Source organism: Somniosus microcephalus, chromosome 2 (assembly GCF_052327205.1).
Source record: "Somniosus microcephalus isolate GS21.2 chromosome 2, FLI_Smic_1.0, whole genome shotgun sequence".
Taxonomy (NCBI): domain Eukaryota; kingdom Metazoa; phylum Chordata; class Chondrichthyes; order Squaliformes; family Somniosidae; genus Somniosus; species Somniosus microcephalus.
Genome location: NC_140988.1, coordinates 232,099,643 through 232,123,660, shown reverse-complemented (window position 1 = coordinate 232,123,660; position 24,018 = coordinate 232,099,643). Strand labels below are relative to the sequence as shown.

The 24,018-nt window shown below is 45.3% G+C and overlaps 1 protein-coding gene across 4 annotated transcripts in view; it reads left to right on the top strand.

The window, feature by feature from the left end:
* Window positions 1–24,018, top strand: part of lnx1 (ligand of numb-protein X 1) — a 353,323-nt gene that overhangs the window by 323,507 nt on the left and 5,798 nt on the right. For 3 of the 4 annotated variants that reach the window (XR_015074155.1, XM_085969955.1, XM_085969956.1), the window contains exon 10: window positions 18,795–18,953. Coding sequence is in view for 3 of the 4 variants with exons in the window: in XM_085969955.1 (XP_085826081.1) it covers window positions 18,795–18,953 (159 nt within the window). In the remaining variant the exon portion in view is untranslated. Of the gene's footprint in view, window positions 1–18,794; window positions 18,954–23,291; window positions 23,522–24,018 lie in introns of those variants that run through there. The other variant, XM_085969958.1, reaches the window with a different exon arrangement.

Below are 24,018 nucleotides of genomic sequence, written 5' to 3'. Positions count from 1 at the left end.
CTCTCCTCATAGCTGAAACGCTCCAGCCCAGGTAACATCCTGGTGAAACTACTCTGCACCCTCTCCAATGCAATCACATCCTTCCTATAGTGTGGCGACCAGAACTGCACACAGTATTCCAGCTGTGGCCTAACTAGCGTTTTGTACATCATAACCTCCCTGCTCTTGCCTTCATTAGCTGAGGCATAGAATATAAGTATCCCATATGCCTTTTTAACCACCTTATCTACCTGTCCTGCTGCCTTCAGGGATCTAAGAATATCCCAACACTGGACAAACAGGGGGCTAAAGGGGGGGAGGAGCTAAACACGATCAAAATCACTAAGGAAGTGGTACTCGGTAAAATAATGGGACTCAAGGCGGATAAATCACCTGGACCTGATGGCTTACATCCTAGGGTCTTGAGGGAAGTGGCGGTAGGGATTGTGGATGCATTGGTAATAATTTTCCAAAACTCCCTGGACTCGGCAAAGGTCCCAGCCGACTGGAAAACTGCTAATGTAACACCCTTATTTTAAAAGGGCAGTAGACAGAAGGCTGGAAACTATAGACCGGTTAGCCTAACATCTGTGGTAGGTAAAATTTTGGAGTCCATTATTAAGGAGACAGTAACAGGACATTTGGATAATCATAATTTAATAGAACAAAGTCAGCATGGTTTTATGAAGGGGAAGTCATGTTTGACAAATTTGCTGGAGTTCTTTGAGGAAGTAACATATAGGGTGGATAAAGGGGAACCAGTGGACGTAGTGTATTTAGACTTCCAAAAGGCATTTGACAAGGTGCCACACAAAAGATTATTGCTTAAGATAAAAAATCACGGGATTGGGGGTAATATTCTGGCATGGATAGAGGATTGGCTATCTAACAGAAGGCAGAGAGTTGGGATAAATGGTTCATTCTCAGACTGGCAATCAGTAACTAGTGGTGTTCCGCAGGGGTCAGTGCTGGGTCCCCAACTCTTTACAATCTATATTAACGATTTGGAGGAGGGGACCGAGGGTAACATATCAAAGTTTGCAGATGATACTAAGATGGGAGGGAAAGTAGTGAGTGAGGAGGACATAAAAAACCTGCAAGGGGACATAGACAGGCTAAGTAAGTGGGCAGAGATTTGGCAGATGGAATACAATACTGGAAAGTGTGAGGTTATGTACTTTGGCAAGAAACTGGAAAGTACTGAAATACAAAGGGATCTGGGGGTCCTGGTGCACGAAACTCAAAAGGTTAGTATGCAGGTGCAGCAAGTGATTAAGAAGGCCAATGGAATGTTGGATTTCATTGCTAGGGGGATAGAATATAAAAATAGGGAGGTATTGCTTCAGTTGTACAAGGTATTGGTGAGACCGCACCTGGAATACTACGTACAGTTTTGGTGTCCATACTTAAGAAAGGACATACTTGCTCTCGAATCAGTACAAAGAAGGTTCACTCGGTTAATCCCGGGGATGAGGGGATGGACATATGAGGAGAGGTTGAGTAGATTGGGACTCTACTCATTGGAGTTCAGAAGAATGAGAGGCGATCTTATTGAAACATATAAGATTGTGAAGGGGTTGGATCGGGTGGATGCGGGGAAGATGTTCCCGATGATGGGTGAAACTAGAACTAGGGGGCATAGTCTTACAATAAGGGGCTGCTCTTTCAAAACTGAGATGAGGAGGAACGACTTCACTCAGAGGGTGGTAGGTCCATGGAATATGCTGCCCCAAAAAGCTGTAGAAGCTACATCATTACATAAATTTAAAACAGAAATAGACAGTTTCCTAGAAGTAAAGGGAATTAAAGGTTACGGGGAGCGGGCAGGAATTTGGACATGAGTCTAGGTTCGGATCGGTCATGGCCCTGTGGGGAGCGGAGCGGGCCCAGGGGCCGTGTAGCCTGATCCTGCTCCTATTTCGTGTGTCTAATTCTGTTAGATTCAGGAGATGGTTCTGTGATAGTGGATTGGCGGTTAGGATCAGATCAGCCATGATCTTATTGAATGGCGGAGCAGGCTCGAGGGGCTGATTGGCCTACTCCTGCTCCTATTTCTTATGTTCTTATGTACATGCACACCAAAGTCCTGCTGATCCTCTGTCCTTCCTAGGGTCCGACCATTCATTGTGTATTCCCTTGCCTTGTTAGTCCTCCCAAAATGCATCACCTCACTTTTCAAGGTTAAATTCCATTTGCCACTGTTCTGCCCATCTGACCAACCCGTCGATATCGTCCTGTAGCCTGAGGCTTCCCTCCTGGCTATTTACCACTCCACCAATTTGTGTGTCATCTGCAAACTTACTAATCATACCTCCTACATTCATATTTAAATCATTAATATACACTACAAACAGCAAAGGACCCAGCACCGATCCCTGCAGTACACCACTGGACACGGCTTCAAGTGGATTGTAAAACACAGTATCAACTAATGACAAGATTATCCTGACTGAGAGCCAGGAGACATATCCACCCAATCAGCCAGAATGAGGAGGCAGTTTCTAATAGGACACTTTCACCCAACTGTATAGAATCACAGAACAGTTACAGCACAGAAGTCCATTCGGCCCGTCGAGCCTATGCTGGCTTTCTGCAAAAGCACTTCAGCTAGTCCCACTCCACAGCCCTTTCATAGAAACATAGAAGTTAGGAGCAGGAGTAGGCCATTCGGCCCCTCAAACAGGTTCCGCCATTTAATGAGATCATCCAAATTCAGTACCCTGTCCCTGCTTTCTCCCCCTATCCCTTTAGCCTTAAGAAATATATCTAACTCCTTCTTGAATATATTTAATGAATTGGCCTCAACTGCCTTCTGTGGTAGAGAATTCCACAGGTTCACCACTCTCTGGGTGAAGAAATTCCTCCTCATCTCTGTCCTAAATGGCTTACCCCTTATCCTTAGACTGTGACCCCTGGTTCTGGACTCCCCCGCCATTGGGAACATCCTTCCTGCATCTAGTCTGTCTAGTCCTGTTAGAATTTTATAAGTTTCAATGAGATCCCCTCTCATTCTTCTAAACTCTGGCGAATATAAGCCTAATTGACCCAATCTCTCCTTATACGTCATTCCTGCCATCCCAGGTATCAAGTCTGGTGAATCTTCGCTGCACTCCCTCCATGGCAAGAACATCCTTCCTCAGATAAGGCGACCAAAACTGCACACAATACTCAAGATGTGGTCTCACCAAGGCCCTGTACAACTGCAGCAAGACATCCTTGCTCCTGTATTCGAATCCTCTCGCTATGAAGGCCAACATACCATTTGCCTTCTTAACCGCCTGCTTTACCTGCATACTTACCTTCAGCGACTGGTGCACAAGGACACCCAGGTCTCGTTGCACTTACCCTTTTCCCAATCTATTGCCGTTCAGATAATCGGTCTTCCTGTTTTTGCCACCGAAGTGGATAACCTCACATTTATCCACATTATACTGCATTTGCCATGCATCTGCCCAATCACCCAACCTGTCCAAATCATACTGAGTTTGTCTGCATCCTCCTCACAGCACACATGCCCACCCAGCTTTGTGTCATCTGCAACCTTGGAGATATTACATCTAGTTCCCTCATCTAGATCATCAATATATATTGTGAATAGCTGGAGTCACTGCCTGCCACTTGGAAAAAGACCCGTTTATTCCAATACTTTGCTTCCTGTCTGCCAACCAGTTCTCTATCCAAGACAGTACCTGATATACCTATCAATTCATCCAATGAAAAGCGACGAGTTAAGAAAGTAACTATAGGTTTTTATTGGCTAAATAACAGAGCCCACCCTTGTGGGTGATCGGATCCAACAAGGAGGAATACCAGCCAGTCGACCACCTTTATACCTGGGCAGGTAGGTGGAGCCATGGGCGGAGTCAGCAGTGGTCAGCCCAGGTATAACAGCGTGACAAGAGGCGACCTCGTATAGTGATATAACAGTGTGAACAGTGATAACCATAGAGTAACGATATAACAGTGATAACTATAGTGTAACGATAGTGAACGACAAAAGTGGTTTACCACATTCACCCCTTGTTTAGATTTGAGTCCGGCGGGGTGATGTGTACTACCAGTTCTGGTATGTCAGTCTGTCCGGAGGCCTCGTAAGCCTTTCCGATCGTCGCAGCGGCGGTGTTGCATTCTCCGGTGGTGATGCTGGTGTCTGCGTGGTCGGCGAGGGCTCGTGGGGTTCCGGCATGCCGTCTACCTGAGCTGGAATCGGGGGGGGGGGGGGAAGGGGGGTGAAGGTGGTGTCTCCGGAATGCCCGAGGGTGTGAGGTCTCGCAAGGAGACTGTGTCCTCCCGCCCGTCTGGGTATGCCACATAGGCGTACGGAGGGTTGGCGTGCAGGAGGTTCACCCTCTCGACCAGGGGGTCCATTTTATGGGCCCTCACGTGCTTTCGCAGCAGGACGGGCCCCGGAGAGGTCAGCCAGGTTGGTAGTGTGGTTCCCGTAGTCGACTTCCTGGGGAAAACAAACATTCGTTCATGGGGGGTGGCGTTAATGGCGGTGCAAAGTAGTGACCGGATGGAATGCAGCGCTGCCGGGAGGACTTCCTGCCAGCGGGAGGTTGGGAGGCCCTTAGACTTTAAGGCTAAGAGGACGGCCTTCCATACAGCCGCGTTCTCTCTTTCCACCTGGCCGTTCCCTCGAGGGTTGTAGCTGGTGGTCCTGCTTGCAGCAATACCTCTTGCTAGTAGGAACTGGCGGAGTTCCTCGCTCATGAAGGAGGAGCCCCGGTCACTATGTATATAGTTTGGAAACCCGAACAAGGCGAAGAGGTCGTTCAGGCATTTAATGACCATGGTACTGGTCATGTCTGGGCAGGGGAAGGCGAAGGGGAAATGGGAGTACTCATCAACAATGTTGAGGAAGTACACATTACGGTCAGAGGATGGGAGGGGCCCCTTAAAATCGATGCTCAAGCGCTCGAAGGGGCGGGTGGCCTTGATCAGGCTTGCTCTGTCCGGCCTAAAGAAATGCGGTTTGCACTCGGCACAGGTCTGGCAGTTCCTGGTCATGGTCCTGACCTCCTCGATGGAGTAGGGCAGGTTGCGGGCCTTAATGAAGTGGTAAAGTCTGGTGACTCCGGGGTGGCAGAGGTCGTTGTGGAGGGTCTGAAATCTATCAATTTGCGCGTTGGCGCATGTAATTCGTGATAGAGCATCAGGGGGTTCGTTCAGCTTACCTGGCCAGTACAAGATATCATAATCATAGGTGGAGAGTTCGATTCTCCACCTCAAGATCTTGTCGTTCTTGATTTTACCCCTCAGCTTGTTATTAAACATAAAAGCGACCGAACGCTGGTCGGTGAGGAGGGTAAATCGTTTGCCTGCCAGGTAGTGCCTCCAGCGTCGTACAGCCTCCACAATCGCCTGGGCCTCCTTCTCGACCGACGAGAGTCGGATCTCAGGGCCCTGTAGGGTCCTTGAGAAGAAGGCCACCGGTCTCCCCTCCTGGTTAAGGGTAGCGGCTAGGGCGAAGTCGGATGCATCGCTCTCCACTTGGAAGGGGATGGACTCATCCACCGCGTGCATTGTGGCCTTAGCAATGTCTCCCTTAATGAGGGAGAAGGCAGCGCACGCTTCCTCCGTAAGGGGGAAGGATGTGGACTTCATGAGGGGTCTGGCTTTGTCCGCATAATTGGGCACCCATTGGGCATAGTAGGCGAAGAGCCCCAGGGTTCTCTTCAGCGCCTTTGGGCAGTGGGGGAGGGGTAACTCCATGAGGGGCGCATTCTTTCGGGGTCGGGGCCGATGAGTCCGTCCTCTACTACGCAGCCGAGGATGGCAAGGCGTGAGGTGTTAAACACACATTTCTCCTTATTGTAGGTGAGGTTCAGCCATTGGGCCGTACGGAGGAATCTCTCCAGATTAACATCATGGTCCTGCCGGTCGCGGCCGCAGATGGTGACGTTATCTAGATAGGGGAACGTGGCGTGCAGCCCGTTCTGGGCAACCATCCGGTCCATCTCCCTTTGGAAGACCGAAACCCCGTTGGTGACGCCGAAGGGAACCCTAAGGAAGTGGTAGAGGCGGCCATTCGCCTCGAAGGCGGTATACTGGCGGTCCTCAGGGCGGATAGGGAGTTGGTGGTAGGCCAACTTAAGGTCGATGGTAGAGAATACTCGGTATTGTGCAATCTGATTGACCATATCAGATATGCGGGGAAGGGGGTATGCGTCGAGCTGGGTGTACCGGTTTATGGTCTGGCTGTAGTCGATGACCAGGCGGTTTTTATTGCCGGTCTTAACGACCACGACCTGGGCACGCCAGGGGCTGCTGCTCCCCTCGATGATGCCCTCCTTCAGGAGACGCTGCACCTCGGAGCTAATGAAGGCTCTGTACCGCCTGCTCTTGGTAGCGACGGGTTTGCAGTCGGGGGTGAGGTTAGCGAACAGGGAAGGTGGCGGGACCTTGAGGGTGGATAGGCCGCAGGTGTTCCGCGGTGGGCGGTTTAAAGGCTGCTGGTTGTCGACTGTGAGTGGGGGGAGGGGTCCGCCGTATGCTAGAGTGACGCTTTGGAGGTGGGATTGGAAGTCCAGCCCTAGTAGGACGGCAGCGCAGAGCTGGGGGAGGACGAGGAGTTTAAAATTTTTATACTCCGTGCCCTTAACCGACAGGGTCACGACACAGTAGCCGCTGATGTCTGTGGCGTGGGACCTCGATGCCATCGAGATCCGGTTGCGCGTTGGCCGGACAGTGAGGGAGGAGTGGCTCACCGTGTCTGGGTGGATGATACTCTCCGTGCTTCCGCTGTCGAACAGGCAGGTCGTGGCGCGGCCGTTTACTTTGATGTCCATCATGGACTTGGACAGGTGGTGCGGGCGGGCTTGGTCCAGTGTGACGGAGGCTAGTGTGTGGCTCAGCGAGCTGCCGTAGTCTGCGGGCGAGGTGGCGGTCGAGCGTGGAGGGTAAAATGGCGGCGCCCACGAGGTTGGACAAAATGGTGGAGAAGATGGCTGCCCCCACAACTCACATGAGGCACTGCTGGTGTCGGTTGCCTGGATCAAAGATGGCCGCCCCATGACTCACACGTGGGGATGCTGGCATCTGTGGCCTTGATGGAAGATGGCCGCCCCCACAACTCGCATGAGGCACTGCTGGCCTCTGTTGATCTCTGTTGGCCTCTGCAGGCCTTAGCAAAGTGGCCTTTCTTCAGGCAGCTTGAGCACGTCGCGTTTCTCGCTGGGCAGCGCGCCCTAGGATGTTTCACCTGGCCGCAGAAGCAGCCGGCGGCCCGATCGCGGGGGTCCGAAGTCGCAGCCGGTACCGGGGGTGGCGGTCCCGATCGGGTCCGGGACGCCGACGCAGAGGTAGGTCCCAGGGGCGGCGCTGCGAGGGGTATCGCGGTCGGGGTCGGTCCCGAGTCCCAGGGTCGCAAATTACTGTACCTGGAGTACGCCTCGAGGTCCCGATGGGCCACTTCTAGGGAGCGAGCGAGGGCTGCAGCTGTGTTCAGGTCAAGGTCCTTTGCTTCAAGAAGTCTTTGCCATGCGTAGTCGGACTGCAGGCCTTTCACGAAGGCATCGCAGACATTATCTTCAGTATTTTCTGCCGCTGATACCGCTTTAAAGTCACAGTCCCTGCCGAGTACTTGTAGCGCCCGTAAAAATTCATCTACCGACTCTCCTGGCTGTTGCGGGCGGGATCTTAGGAGGTGTCTGGCATACATGGAGTTTACCGGGCTCCGGTACTGTTGTTTCAGCAGGTTGATGGCGGCTTCGTATGTTTTAAGGTCCCGGATGAGTGCGAATACTTTAGGGCTCACTTGGGCGGTCAGAACTCTTCGCATGGATTTCTGAGGCACGCCGGATTCTCCCAGGTAGGATTCGAAACAGCTCAGCCAGTGTTTGAAGTCGAGGGCTGAGTTTGCTGCCTGTGGGTTTAGATCCAGGTACGGTGGTCGGAGGGCTCGCAGCCAGGCTGGCTGCTGTGGCTGTTGTAGCTGGGCGTCTGGCTGGTCGCTTGGCTGGTCGTTTGACTGCTCAAGTGTCGACATTTTAAAATTTAGCCAATAAAATTGATATACCTATCAATTCATCCAATGAAAAGCGACGAGTTAAGAAAGTAACTATAGGTTTTTATTGGCTAAATAACAGAGCCCACCCTCGTGGGTGATCGGATCCAACAAGGAGGAATACCAGCCAGTCGACCACCTTTATACCTGGGCAGGTAGGTGGAGCCATGGGCGGAGTCAGCAGTGGTCAGCCCAGGTATAACAGCGTGACAAGAGGCGACCTCGTATAGTGATACAACAGTGTGAACAGTGATAACCATAGAGTAACGATATAACAGTGATAACTATAGTGTAACGATAGTGAACGACAAAAGTGGTTTACCACAGTACCTTACCCCGAATCCCGTGTGCTTTAACTTTGCATGCTAATCTCTTATGCGGGACCTTATTGAAAGCCTTCTGAAAGTCCAAATACAGCACATCCACTGGTTCTCCCTTATCCATTCTACCAGTTACATCCTCAAAAAATTCCAGTAGATTAGTCAAGCATGATTTACCTTTTGTAAATCCATGTTGACTTTGTTTGATCCTGTCACTGTTTTCCAAATGCTCTGCTATTACATCTTTTATAATGGACTCTAGCATTTTCCCCACTACCGATGTCAGACTTACTGGTCTATAATTCCCCATTTTCTCTCTACCACCTTTTTTAAATAGTGGGGTTACATTAGCCCGTAACCCTGCAAATTGTTTGCCTTCAGGTATTTATCCAATTCCCTTTTGAAAGCCATGATTGGAGTCTGCCTTCACCACCCTTTCAGGTATTGCATTCCAGATCCTAACCACTTGCTTAGTAAAAAAGTTTTTCCTCATGTTGCCTTTGGGTCTGCCAATCACCTTAAATCTGTGTCCTCTGGTTCTTGACCCTTCTGCCAATGGGAACAGTTTCTCTCTATCTACTCTGTCCAGACTCCCTCCTGATTTTGAACACCTCTATTAAATCTCCTCTCAACCTTCTCTACTCGAAGGAGAACAACCCCAGCTTCTCCAGTCTATCCACATAACTGAAGTCGCTCATCCCTGGAATAATTCTCGTAAATCTTTTCTGCACCCTCTCCAAGGCCTTCACATCTTTCATAAAGTGCAGTGCCCAGAATTAGACACAATACTCCAGTTGAGGCCGAACTAGTGTTTTATACAGGTTTATCATAATTTCCATGCTTTTGTACTCTATACCTCTATTCATGAAGCCTAGTATCCCATAAGCTTTTTTTAAACTGCTTTCTCAACCTGCCCTGCCACCTTCAATGATTTGTGCACATGTACCCCACAGATCTCTCGGTTCCTGCACCCCTTTAGAATTGAATCCTTTAGTTTATATTTCCTCTCTCCATTCTTTCTACCAAAACGTATCACTTCGCACTTTTCTGCATTACATTTCATCTGCCACATATCCGCCCATTCCACCAGCTTGTCTATGTCCTCTTGCAGTCTATCAGTATCCTCCTAAGTTTTGTGTCATCTGCAAATTTTGAAATTGTGCCCTGTACACCCACATCCAAGTCATTAATATATATCAAGAAAAGCAGTGGTCCTAGAACCTACGCCTGGGAAATACCACGGTGTACCATCCTCCAGTCTTAAAAATAACCGTTCACCACTACTCTCTGTTTCCTGTCACTTAGCCAATTTCGTATCCATGCTGCCACTGTTCCTTTTATTCCATGGGCTTCAACTATGCTGGCAAGCCTATTATGTGGCACTTTATCAAACATCACGTCAACCGCATTGCCCTCATCAACCCTCTGTGTTACCTCATCAAAAACCTCGATCAAGTTGGTTAAACATGGTTTGCCTTTAACAAATCCATGCTGGCTTTCCTTAATAATTCCACACTTGTCCAAGTGACTGCTAAATTTGTCCCTGATTATTGTTTCTAAAGGCTTCCCTATTACCAAGGTTAAGCTGACTGGCCTGTAGTTGCTGGGTTTATCTTTACACCCTTTTTTGAACAAGGGTGTAACATTTGCAATTCCCCAGTCCTCTGGCACCACTCCAGTTTCTATGGAGGATTGGAAGATTATGGCCATACCTCTGTGATTTCTTCCTTCACTTCCCTCAGCCTCCTAGGATGCATCTCATCTGGTCCTGGTGACTTATCTAATTTAAATACAGCCAGCCTTTCTAGTACCTCCTCTATCAGTTTTTATCCCATCCAGTATCTCCTCCTTCACTATGTCTATGGCAGCATCTTCTTCCTTGGTGAAGACAGATGCAAAGTACTCATTTTGCACCTCAGCCATACCCTCTGTCTCTATGCGTAGGTCTCCTTTTTGATCCCTAATCATCGCCACCCCTCCTCTTACTATCTATTTATATGCCTGTAGAAGACTTTTGGATTACCTTTTATGTTAACTGCCATTCTATTCTCATACCCTCTCTTTGCCCCTCTTATTTTCTTTTTCACTTCTCCTCTGAACTTTCTATATTGAGCCCGATTCTCAGATGTATTCCCGACCTGACATCTGTCATATGTGCTCTTTCTCTGCTTCATCCTGCTCTCTCTCTTTTGTCATCCAGGGAGCTCTGACTTTAGTTGCCCTATCTTTCCCCCTAGTGGGAATGTACCTCGACTGTACCCAAACTATTTCCTCTTTAAAGGCAGCCCATTGTTCCATTAGTTTTTCCTGCCAATTTTTGATTCCAATTTACCCGGGCCAGATCCGTTCTCATCCCACTGAAATTGGCCTTCGTCCAATTAAGTATTTTTACTTTAGGTTACTCCCTGTCCTTTTCCATAGCTAATCTAAACCTTATGATACTATGATCACTGTTCCCTAAATGTTCACCTACTGACACTTGCTGCACTTGACTCACCTCATTCCCCAGAACCAGATCCAGCAATGCCTCCTTCCTCATTGGGCTGGAAACATACTGATCAAGAAAGTTCTCCTGAACACACTTCAGAAATTCTTCCCCCTCTCTGCCCTTTACACCATTACTGTCCCAGTTCCTATTAGGATAGCTGAAGTCCCCCAGTACTTGCACATCTCTCTAATTTCTCTGCAAATTTGCACCTACAGATTTTTCCCACTAGTTGGTGGCCTATAGAATACACCTAGTTGTGTAATGGCACCTCTATTACTTCTGAACTTTAGCCATAAAGATTCTGTCCTTGACCCCTCCAGGACATCCTTTCCCTCCAGCACTAATATTCTCCTTACCTAATACTGCCACATCACCTCCTATCTTTCCTGAACACCTTATATCCAGGAATACTTAATCCTGCCCTTTTTTGAGCCAGGTCTCCATTATTTGCCACGCATCATATTCCCATGTGGCTATTTGCGCCTGCAGCTCACCAACCTTGTTTACTATGCTTGGTGCGTTCTATACATACACTGTAAACCTATTTTAGACCATCCTGTGTTCTCTCTTAGTCTGATCTCACCTAATACCTTACTATTTCCTACTTTAATGCTAGCTGTCTCTCCAAATCAGTTACCAGCTATCCTGTGAAATCACTCGTTTTTTTTTTGACTTACCGCTCACCTCCCTTTATGCTGCCGCTCCGGTCCACACTCAAGCTAAAGTAAGACAGTCATTTCCATAAACCTGATGCATGGCACTGATGCGTTCAGTGTTTCTCCCCTTTGTCACAGTGTATGGAGGTTGTCACTGCCATTTGTGGGACAGGCTGATGGACTTTTTCCGTCCAGCATTGTTCATACGTTCATATTTTTCCTATCTTCATTTTTAGGATAGCTAAATATTGGCTCCATTCTTTCACCTCTGCAGAGAAGTGACCACATTTAACATCATTTTGCAATCAGTGCCAGGACAGAAATGCAAAGAGATTTTTTCCTCTGCCCTGCTATGAAATATTAACCAAAAAGGGTGTAACAATGAGGTAAAATGAGCACCAAGAGGGTGCATTTCCTCAGGAGGTTCTTCCTAAACACAGTTTGCCGTTTTCCCCAGGATCTCCATGGCTCTTCCGCTGAAGTTACGGCAGCTGAATAGGAGAACCTCATGGAAATTTACCTCCCAAGCCTTTTTCCAATATTAAAGTTTCTGCTTTCCCCAAATACTGGACTGCACTTAAATCTGTGTCACATGAGACTTCTACTCTACAGTGTACAAGCCTGATGACATCAGAATCTGAATACTTACAATGTACAACCATTTCCCCTTTCTCAACTTCAAACTACCCATCACCACTTGCACTGTTCAAAAATCTCCAAGCAGTTTGTCCATAATAGAATGATACAGCACAGGAGGCCGCCAGTTGGCCTATCATCCCTGTGCCAGACACTGAAAAAAATTAAGCCATTGTTGAATTAAATCGTTTCCATTAGTTTTCAAAACCAGAATCATGTTTTCTCATGCCAGAGAGAAATAAAAATTCTGGGTCAAAGAAAGCTCAACATTGCTGGTAAAAGCTGTACATTTTCAAACCTGTCACAAAAGATTATATCGTTTTTTCCATTTTAATAAATGCTTAAGTGTTAGATTGCCAAGTAGACAAAACTCACTGCTCTGCCGCTGCCTCAGCTCATCTACTGCTAAAACCCTCATCCATGCCTTTGATTCCAATGATTTCCTGGCTGATCTCACACCTTGTACTCTGCGTAAACTTGAGCTCATCCAAAACTCTGCTGCCGGTGCACTAAGTCCCATCACGCATTCTCGCCCGTCTCACTGATCTACTGGAGCTGCCATCCAGGTTTTCAACTCCCTTCATGATCTTGTCCCTCCCCATCTCTAACCTCCTCCAGCGCTACAACCCTCTGAGATCACTGGGCACCTCCAATTCTGGCCTCTTCCACACTTCCGATTTTCTTCGCTCCGCCATTGGCAGCTATGCCTTCAGCTGCCTAAGACCTAAACTCTGGAATTCCCTCCCTAAACCTCTCCGCCTCTCCCTCCACCTTTAAGGTGCTCCTTAAAACCTACCTCATTGACTAAGCTTTTGGTCACCTGTCCTAATATCTCATGTGGCTGGGTGTCAAATTGTGTTTGATTGCTCCTGTGAAGCACCTTGGGATGTTTTACTATGTTAAAGGCACTATATAAGTTATTGGACACACTATTATCTTGAATTTAAGATCAGAGGAGCATCCTTTGGCGTACACTCCCACGTCTGCCCAATTTCTGCCAGTAATAGTTAAATTGGACGGAGAACACAGTTTGGACAGTCCTGCTCCCAGCACAGTACATCCTTACAGCTCGGGGGAAGAGGAAAAGCAGCCCTAAAAAATTTCAGGAAGACAAACTTGAATGGAATGATGTATGAAATAAAAGAAATTTAGTGAAATTTTGAAAAATTTGATGGCTCAGTAAAGGAAAATAATGGAACACCTTTAAACCTACACTAAATATATCCATGATTAAGTACCCAAGAAAAATAAACTATAAAAAAAGTTGTTTTAATTGTGGAGTACACGGGTGACACTAGTAAAGCCCCCTTTATTTCCCATCCAAGTTACCCTGAGGCGGTGGTGAATATCCTTATTCTGTCCCACCTAGCACGGCTGTAGTGCCGTACAATACATGGCAAGAATTAAAAAGGAAATTCAAAATACATACATACACGAGAAAGGAGGAGGGCTGAACTTTGGGAGGGGTATAAGAAAATTATTAAACAGATTAAAAATGTATTAAGCACATAGGAACAGGAGGCCATTCAACCCCTTGAACCTGTTCTGCCATTCAAATAGATCATAGCTGAGCTGTATCTTAATTTCATTTACCTTTTTTTGCTCCATAATCCTTTAATACGCTTACCTAACAAAAATGATCAATCTCAGTTTTGACATTTTCAATTGGCCTCACCTCAACAGCTTCTTGGGGGAAGAGAGTTCCAGATTTTCACCAGCCTTTGGGTGAAGAAATGCTTCCTGACATCACCCCTGAACAACCTAGCTCTAATTTTAAGGATATGGCCCCTTGTTCTGGATTTCCCCAGCCGAGGAAATAGTTTCTCTTGATCTACCTTATCAACTCTGTTAATCATATTAAACACATCAATTACATCACTCCTTAATCATCTTTTTGAGGGAGTTCCCGATTCCCACTACCCTTTGTGTATTGACGTGCTTCCTGACATCACCCCTGAACGACTTAGTTCGAATTTTAAGGTTATGCCCCCTTGTTCTGGACTCTTCCACCAGAGGAGATCATTTCTCTACCTATCAAATCCTTTAATCATCTTCAATACCTCAACTAGATCACCCCTTAATCCTTTATACTCTAGGGAATACAAGCCGTGTCTATGCAGCCTGTCCTCAAAATTTAACCCTTTTAGCCCCAGTATCATTTTGGTGAATTTGCGCTGCACTCACTCCAAGGCCAATATAGCCTTCCTGAAGTGCGGTGCCCAGAACTGAATGCAGTACTCTAAATGGGGTCTAACCGGGTGTAACCAGAGCTTTATACAACTGGAGCATAACTTCCACTCCTTTGTACTCCAGATCCCTCAAGATAAAGGCTAACATCCATTAATCTTTTTAATGGAGTGATAAGCATTTATAAAAGCTAAATGGCCTTTTCTCACCCATGACTTTTTCTTGCATCATATTTTCTGCCAACTCATCTTCCTATGATTACAGAATGTCACAAATTCCAGCTCATCTCATGAGCAAAATATATGCTACATACAATTCTGTCCCATTCTTTCAATTTGTGATCAGCTGTGAATTTCTCCCACATCAGGAACGTTTTCCTTAGAAAAGTGGGTTTCTGGCTGCACTTTAATTTTTCAGTAATTGTTGACAGAAGATAGTGAGAAAGATCATCCCTTTATATCTTAAATCTCACTCAACCAACTTTGTAGTAAAGCGATAAGTTGACAGCTGTAGGCTCATCAATGGATCACATGTAAATTAGACAATGGCTATTTCCTGGTAGATGTGTGTTATAATCTAACAATTGGAATGCACAGCTCTGTTCCTTGGGTATTTCACATCTTGTCCAACATTATTGTTGTTTACTTAGTACTTTACAGCAGTTGTAAAGAATGTTGAAAAAGCATGTAGAACATTTACAGTTTAAATATTAGCTCAGTTGGGATTGATTGTGTTGTCCCGAGCATGTACAATGCAGGAATGTAAGCATCGTGGTTAGTAGCAAAAATCTTGCTGACAGCTGTCAGAGAATGGGCTGGTGTGAATTACTATTTCAGGAATTTTTAAGAACTGTGCCTAATTCAACATCAGTTAAAAATACGGTTCTCAGTAAGATTTCAGTGGTCTAAACTGACTGGACAACATTTATGCTCCTGTGGCACTACATTGCACCTGGGAGTAAATGTCCAAACACTGTTAATCTCCTTAATAAAAGAAATACGGCACCCAGTTCCTGTTGGTTTGGGTAAAAGTTTTCTCTTCATCTAGTATTGAAATGAAACAGTTACTATACAACAAATTTATTATTCCAGTGCTCATTTTGTGAGAAGCAGCTGATGTTCTGGCAAGAGCAACACAATCTTGTGACTAACTTTCACCAGAAATGTGTTTGAGGTTTCTCTGACTGACTTTTAGTAGAAAGTAGTAATTTTATATCATGGCTCGGGGTCCTGGGACTATGTTTAGCCCAACTTGTGACTTTATTTAAGTTACAAGGATAAACCATCATCAGGAATTATTCTCAACAAGTATTTATATAGCGCCTTTAACGTAGTAAAACGTTCAAAGGCGCTTCATAGGAACGTTCTAAAACAAAATTTGACACCAAGTCACACGAGGAGATGTTAGGACAGATGGCCAAAAAGTTGGTCAGAGGTAGGTTTTAAGGAGCATCTTAAAGGAGAAAAAAGAGGTAGAGAGGCGGCGAGGTTTAGGGAGGGAATTCCAGAGCTTAGGGCCTTGCCAGCTGAAAGCATGGCCACCAATGGTTGAGCGATTAAAATCAGGGATGCTCAAGAGGCCAGAATTTGAGGAGTGCCGAAATCTCAGAGGGTTGTGGGGGGAGCTGGAGGAGATTACAGAGATAGGGAGGGATTTGAAAATAATGATGAGAATTTTAAAATCAAGGCATTGCTTAGCTGGGAGCCAATGTAGGTCGGCGAGCACAGGGGTGATGGGTGAACGGGACTTAGTGTGAGTTAGGACATGGGCAGCAGAGTTTTGGATAACCTCAAGTTTATGGAAGGTAGAATGTGGGAGGCCAGCCAGGAGTGCGTTGGAATAGTCAAGTCTAGAGGTAACAAAGGCATGGATGAGGGTTTCGGCAACAGATGAGCTGAGGCAGGGGCAGAGTCAGGCAATGTTACGGAAGTGGAAATAGGTGGTCTTAGTGGTGGCGTTGATATGTGGTTGGAAGCTCATTTCAGGGTCAGATGTGACACCAAGGTTGCAGTCTGGTTCAGCTTCAGAGGGAGAGGGATGGAGTCAGTGGCTAGGGAATGGTGTTGGTGGCAGGGACCGAAGACATTGGCTTCCCAATATTTAGTTGAAGGAAATTTCTCCTCATCCAGTACTGGATGTCGAACAAGCAGTCTGAATTTAAAGACAGTGGAGGGGTTGAGAGAAGTGGTGAGGTAGAGCTGGGTGTCAGCGCATATGTGGAAACTGATGGATGATGGTTGCCGATAGGCAGCATGTAGATGATAAATAGGAGTGGGCCAAAGCTAGATCTTTGAGGGACACCAGAGGTAACAACTAAATGAGACAGGGTTTGAGCCCATTAAAAAGATACAAAACCAGTTGATCTCCCTTGGTGTTTCACACAGAGAGTAAAGACCAAGGGCTAGATTTTCGGGGAGCCGTCAGGTGGGGTTTCAGGCGTGGGGGGGGAGAAAATCCCAACTTTGGGGGTCCCGACACCATCCCGCCCAACGTAAGTTTCGGGGCGGCGGGTACCTGCCCCGCAATGGGTCCTGCCGAAACCAGGCGGGAAGGGATTAGTGCCAATTAACTGCCTGTTAACAGGCAGTTTTTAGCCTAATCCCTATTTTGAGGGGTTTCGTGTGGGTTTCCCGACGGCTCCAAACCACACCAGGTTAGAGCAGCGGGCTGTCGGGTTGAATGAGTTGGAGGGGTCGCGATGTCGGTGCTCAGGTGAGTGATGGGTGCATGAGTGTAAAGGTAAGTGTGTTTGGTGTGTCTAAAATGTGTAAAGAACTTTTACTTACCTTTACTGCCTTTCTTCCTGTAGCCGTCGGGAGCGCAGCACTCAGCCGGAACTGAAAGCTGAACGGCTGCGATCTGTCAAAAGTGACAGCCTTCAGCTTTTAGTGCTGCTGAGATTTCTAAATGAGTCTGCGCAGAAGGACTCATCTTAGAAATCGGACTGTCAGTGTTTGACAGCTTCAAACAGCTGTAAAACACTGATATTTCATCTGTCAGAAATCTTGACAGATGAAATTTCAGTCTGTGACGTCACCTGTTGCCGGGTGGCCCTTAATTGGCCTGCTGAGCCCGCTAGGCGGGCTCAACAAGGTCAATCAAGGGAAAATCGCGCGGATTGGCCGGACGTCGAAGTAGGCGGGTCAGAAACCCGAAAGGGGAAGTCCCGCCTTCTTCCCAACAGGTTCGACAAAATCGACCCGCAGGTGAAGCAGGGTTAAAGGTTAGGGGGTAATTGGACCAGAACATGTAGATGTAATTTAGGCAGCATTTCAGAGTTAGTTAGATCATAGGAGTTTCTCTGCACTGCCAGCTAAGGTACTGGGAGACACACACCTCAGGCCATCACTGGCAGGAGGGTGTAATGACAGTGTGACATGTTTACATAAGCAATTTCCATTATAAATATGGACAGGCATTTATAATGGGAAAAGTTGACTGGAAATGCATGCAGCCATTAAGATATTTAATACATTTTAAATAAGTGCAATTATGAAAGAGCATGGACTGTTAGCCCACTCAAATTTTTAGAAGCCTTTAAAGTGTTATAACTGTCAGGTTTCAAATTTTGTTGACCATTTTTCCACAGAAAGGATTTGGAAGTCACTGTCAGATTTTTTAAAGCAAACTATATTCACACAAGTTTTTTAAAAAATGGCACCAAGAGGCTAATGGCCTAAGCTTTGATGTTGTTCCCCCATAGACTGTAAATAATTTGTTAGCCTGCCTCACAAATTGATAAATGCCTCACCCTCTGTGATCAGAGGGGAGAAAAAAAAGAGACAGAGACATCGGCAGACAGTCAGGTCCAATAAAGGCTGCAAAGTCAGTCAGGTTTTAAAACAGAAAGCTGTGAAGGGCAAACTTTGGACAGGCTCCAAAGGAGAATGCAGGAGATTAGTCAGGAGTATTTTAAATCAAGTGTGATGACTCAGTGATGTGCAGAAGGGTGTTGTGTTCATAATTGCTATTATGTGAAGACGAGTTGTACGGCTTAAACTAGGTGAGCCTGTTCATAATGGTTGCTCTGTACATTCATTTTCTGTGAAATAAAACAGCTTTAATGATTTAGATCAAGTATTTTCTTGGTCCCTTCAAAAAGATGTACGTACAAAAGATATGAATATCCAGTTCAGATCACAAGGGGATACTACTGTTACAACATTGGAACTACTGTTACAACATTGGATTATGCATATCATATAGTTAGAAGAGGGCACATCCCAAATGCAAGATGCTCAGATCCCTTACAGGAGTGATTAGCACCATTATACTCAACAGAATGCCTAAGGCAAGACCCCAAACGTGTAACAAAGAAATGATGATAATTATTCAAAATTACTTTCCCATTTAAATGGAAAACATTGTAAATGTTTACAGTGCAAGTTATTAGAGTAAGTGCTAAGCTGTTTATGGCTGAATTGGTTGCACTAGGGTACTATTTTATTGTCCATATGAAAAAACCATACTAATGAGCAAGGAATTGGTGTTACATTTAATTTCATTTTGTGCCATTCTAGGTACCTTTATTGGTGCAAAGACATAGGACTGAGGAGAAATACATCTGGAAGTCTGGGATTCAGCATTGTAGGTGGATATGAGGAAAACCATGGCAGCCAGCCATTTTTCATAAAGTCCATTGTTGATGGAATGCCAGCTTACAATGATGGAAGACTGAGGTACCAAACAGGAATTTTTAGTTGCTATACAATCAATGGTTGCTTGTGAAGTACAGTTGCTATTTGTAACTCACATTTAGAAAAGATTAGAAGTTCTGACACTATCAGGTTTGAATTTGAGCATCTTAAAATTGATTTACTCACCTTTACTCTCGTGCTGTCAGCATCCGTCAATTAAGCTAGTATAAAATTTTTAAAAGCCAGTGTGAAGAATTACACAGCACAGTCACCTAGCAAATATATGAAGCACATATCTGGTGAATAATGGAATTAGTGTACAATTTCACAAAAGTTTGACTTTGCTACTTTATTTCATTACAACTTTTAACTTCCAACACTTTGCATCCTTTAAGTCTAAAAATAAAATGTTGGGGACGAGGTGATGCAGTCTGACACAGGTGTTCTGGACAGTCTCAACTCAATTCTCAGTGGATGTGAATACATGTGAATAAAACTGCCCATAATTCAATGTTATACGGCACCAAATACTCAGTCTTAGTAATCCAGAGAGGCCATAAAGACAACTTGTGTGAAAATGAGAACATCCCACTGGCTGTAGCAGGAAATGCTCTTTTAAAGGTTTGGACTATGGCACATTGCACATGGGGAAAGGAGAAATAGCTTCACCCTAAATCTGACCCATACAACACCCAACGTGGGAGTACTTAATTGTGACATACAGTGCAAGAAGCTGGAAAATATTCCATTCCCAGCATTTGCATGCCTCACCTTGACAGCATTAAATTCACCTATCAAATGCAGACATTTTAATGCAGTACTATATACACAATGTAAGACAGTGAAACATAAGAATCACCACGTGTACAAGACATTAAACGGATCCCACATGCTGTATAAATGCATAGGACTTTGTTAAATTATCAAGTACACTCAGATTTGTTTTCCTATTTAAAGGATAGTTAAGAAGAACCCAAACTAAGTTTTTCTTTCCCTGGGGAGAATGAATATACTTTTTTGGAGCGAGAGAAGAATCAGCTAATTTGAGGTTATAGTAAAATGACAGATTTATAAATAACCAATGTGAAAATCACATCAGCATTTACACTGGTCATACATTCTGTTGAAAGTACCAAACAACTTTAGTAACTTTTTAGATAAAGAGGGGTTTAGCAATGAAACAGTACAAAACAATAATGCTTCTACCACACAAATTCTTAAATTTGAATCAAGGTACACAAGAGATATGATTGATTAAAAAAAAAAATTAGTAGCTTTGGTAGAAATGTATTTTTACTTGCGTATATATATGCAAGTTGATTCATTCTTATACAGATACACTATCCCTTATCCGAAAGCCTTGGGACCAGCTGAGTTTCGGTTTTCGGATTTCAGAAGGTATTATTATAAGACTGGGAAATTTGTATTTAATATAAATTTTAAAAGTTCAGGCTACCTCTTGCGACTGTTCCGTGTCTCATTCCCCTTCCTGCTTCTCTGGAAAGCCGGATATCGGCTGACTCCTACTAAGCTGGCCCGTAAATCAGGTCGGGTGGGGGGGGGGGGGTGGGTGGGAGAAAAGAATATCGGACGGGCCGCGGTTCAGGTCGGGGGGGGGGGGGGGGGGTCCAGGGGGGAGAAAAGAATATCGGACGGGCCGCGGGTCGGGTCGGGTGGGGGGTGGGTAGAAAAGAATATCGGACGGGCCGCGGTTCGGGTCGGGAGAAAAGAATATCGGACGGGTCGGGGGCGGTAGAAAAGAATATCGGACTGGCCGCGGTTCGGTTCGGGTCAGGGGGAGAAAAGAATATCGGACGGGCCGCTGTATTGTTGGGTTCACTCTCCCGGTATCTCCTTCACACTGCCCGGCTCGGCCTGCAATCTCCTACCCAGGAGGGAACTCTGTGACCCTCTGCCCTGCTCAGCGTAAGTCGTGCGCCACTCTGGTCATGTCATGCACATGACTTACGCTGAACGAAAAAACTTTCGGTTTTTAGAGGTTTTCGGAAGTTCGGATAAAGGATAGTCTACCTGTAGTGCCTTATCCCATCCTCAGCACAAGAAAGTGCTTTACAACCAATTAATTACTTTTGTGCATTCACTGTTATGTAGGCAAATGTGACAGTAATTTATACTCAGTAAGTTTGCACAAACAAATGGATGAACAAATAATTTTTTTTTGGGTGGTGTTGGTTGAGGGATAAATGTTGGCCAGGGTACTGTGAGAACTCCTTGCTCTTATTTCAAGAATGCCAAGGAATCTTTTACATTCACAGATGGGGCCTCAGTTTTGAAGTGTTGTCCAATGACATTCTGACAATGCAGCATTGGCTCAGCACTGCACTGAAGGTTAGGCCCAGATTATGGGCTCACGTATGTAGTTTGAACCGTCAACCTTCGGATTCAGAGGAGTACTACTAGCTGAGCCAAGCTAGCGCACGCCCTTGAATGTGGAACTTAAGAGTGCTACAATTGGAAAAGTTAGGTTATTGCCTTACAGGTGATCTCGGAAACAGACTAGCTGTTTCTTAAATTTAAAAAATAAACTTGTTATCTGACCAACACAACACAGAACTAGAGGCCAACATCAAACATTTCTCCTACAGAACATTCACAAAATGCAGTTTGAATATACACAGCAAACTACAATCCTTAAAAATGCTGAACTTCATTGTTAATTGAAAGATTTTGAAACCACAACCATAGTAGTAGTCATTTAGATTCCACATATAGAAAAAAACATGGCATTTGTATGCTGCAAAACAGAGAAGGACGAGTTTGCAGAATCACAGAGCAGTAAGTGGTATGGGGACCTTGTGCCACAGATAGAACTATTAAAACTTGGTTAACACGTGTTGATAAACTTTTAAACATCTGATGCTGTACTATAACTTTATTTTACTAATGGTGACCTTTTCAAATAAAGATGCAAATTGCATGTTCTCCAGCAAACAGCCATTTATGATTTCCTCAGTGTAGGTAAAGCTTTACTAATCTCCACCATGGTTACTCAAAGAATAAATAAAACAATGATATATCATGAAGGAGTTTGGTTGTCTGCTACTTCCAGACAAATATACTTGATACAAAATCTCTTGACACCATGGTAGACATTTAGAATTAATATGAAATGAAGTAAATGGATAGTTTTTAATTTTCAAAATTGAGTTGCCTCAGTAATCTGTTTTCATATGGATGGATCAGGTATTTGGGAGGAATTGAAAGATGATTAAAAAGGGCTGTGGTGAAAATTGCATGGAGCTGCTGCAGATTCAGGGCTATGGAGTCTATGATGGGAGAGTAGTTCAGTATTCTGCACAAATATGTACCTAAGATGTAGTGCAGTTACACGGATTTTTGATGAGGAAAAAAAAAAGTTGCAAAACGTATACAGTGAAAAGCAAATGAGCTGGAGATGTCACCTGGCAGTCGTTTTGGTTGGATAATGGTGAATTCTGCCAGGCAAGGAAAAATATAATAAACTAATGCCTTTCACATTCTCAGGAGGTTCCAAAGTGATTCACAGCCAATTTATTACTTTTGAAGTTATCACTGTTGTTATGTTGGCAAACATAACAGCCAGTTTACACACAAGGCCCCGCAAATAGCAATGTGATAAATGATCAGATCATTTGTTTTTGGTGATTCTGGTCGAGGAATGAATATCGGCAAGGACACCAGGAGAACTCCCTTACTAACTCCAATAGTGCCATGGGATCTTTTATGTCCACCTGAACAAGTAGACGAGGCCTTAGTTTAACATCTTAGCTGAAAGATGACAACAGAGACAAATGAGCAGTGTCGAAGTGTCAGCCTAGATTACTTGGTTAAGTCATGGAGTGGGGCTTGGAACCCATGCCTTCTGGAGGTAATTTGTATTTGACCAACGGTGTAAAATAGGATATCTCGAATCAGCCACCCATTATACACCCCACCAGATTTTCCAGTCCATTGACTTCAACTCAAGGAGAAAAAAAAAAAATCGGGCGTGTCGTATAATGGGCAGCTGAACTAATATTGCCCATTGTACACCATTGCCCAATGTTCAAATTACCCTCTCTAACTCAGTGGCAAAGTGCTACCACTGAGCCATGCTGACACGAAATGACACCAAGCTGGCACAGTGCTTCTAATAAAATCATTTCTAATAACATACCCAGGCTCTAAAATATTTAAAAAGTAGAATATTTAATTAATCCTTCAAAAGAGTGCAGCAAAAATTATTCCATATGGTAAATTAAAGTACAATTTTGTAGTTGAATAAATTACTCAGGTGTGGCAGAACCACCAGAGGATTATGGACAATTGTATATAATTCCTTTTACAGCAATGTAGTACAGCTGGGGGCTGCACCTTTAATGTATCTGTTAACTGTACTAGGGCTTCTTTCCTGTACTCCGCGTGATGACGTCATGCCGTCCGTCACGTGATCTCTCAATGGCGGGAAGAACGTGATGAAGTCATGACGTCAGAGCTCGGAACCTGCTAGCAGTTGAGCTCAGAACCTTCTAGCTGTTTCCAGAGAGGCTTTCAAGCAGACCAGACCTATTTGCATTGTATCCTAGTTTCCTGTACAGCTTCGTTTGTTCATTAAATTTTATTGTTTTTGATTTTCTGAGTCGATCTCAATTCTTCGGCTAGGAACCCCAGTTCCTACATTGGTGACCCCAGTTTCTTCGAACAATTTTCGTTGAAGTTACATCATGGACACAAACGCCGTCACCCTCAAACTGCCGCAATTTTGGGAGCAACAACCGGCCGCGTGGTTTTTCCAGGCGGAAGCCCAATTTGCAATCCGGGGGGTAGCAGCGGATTCGACCCGTTATTATTACGTGGTCTCCGCCCTCGACAGCGCCACGGCCTCGCGGGTCGTCAGCCTCCTCGAGAGTCCACCGAACGATGGCAAGTACGAAGCTTTAAAAGCATGTTTACTGCAGATTTTCGGTCTGTCCAAGTCGGAGCGCGCTCGCAGACTTATCTCCATGCTCGGCCTCGGGGACTCAAAACCCGCAGAGCTCATGAGCCAAATGCTCACGCTTTTGGGCTCGGAATCGCAATGTTTTCTGTTCCGCGAGCTGTTTCTCTGTCAACTACCAGAGCCAGCACA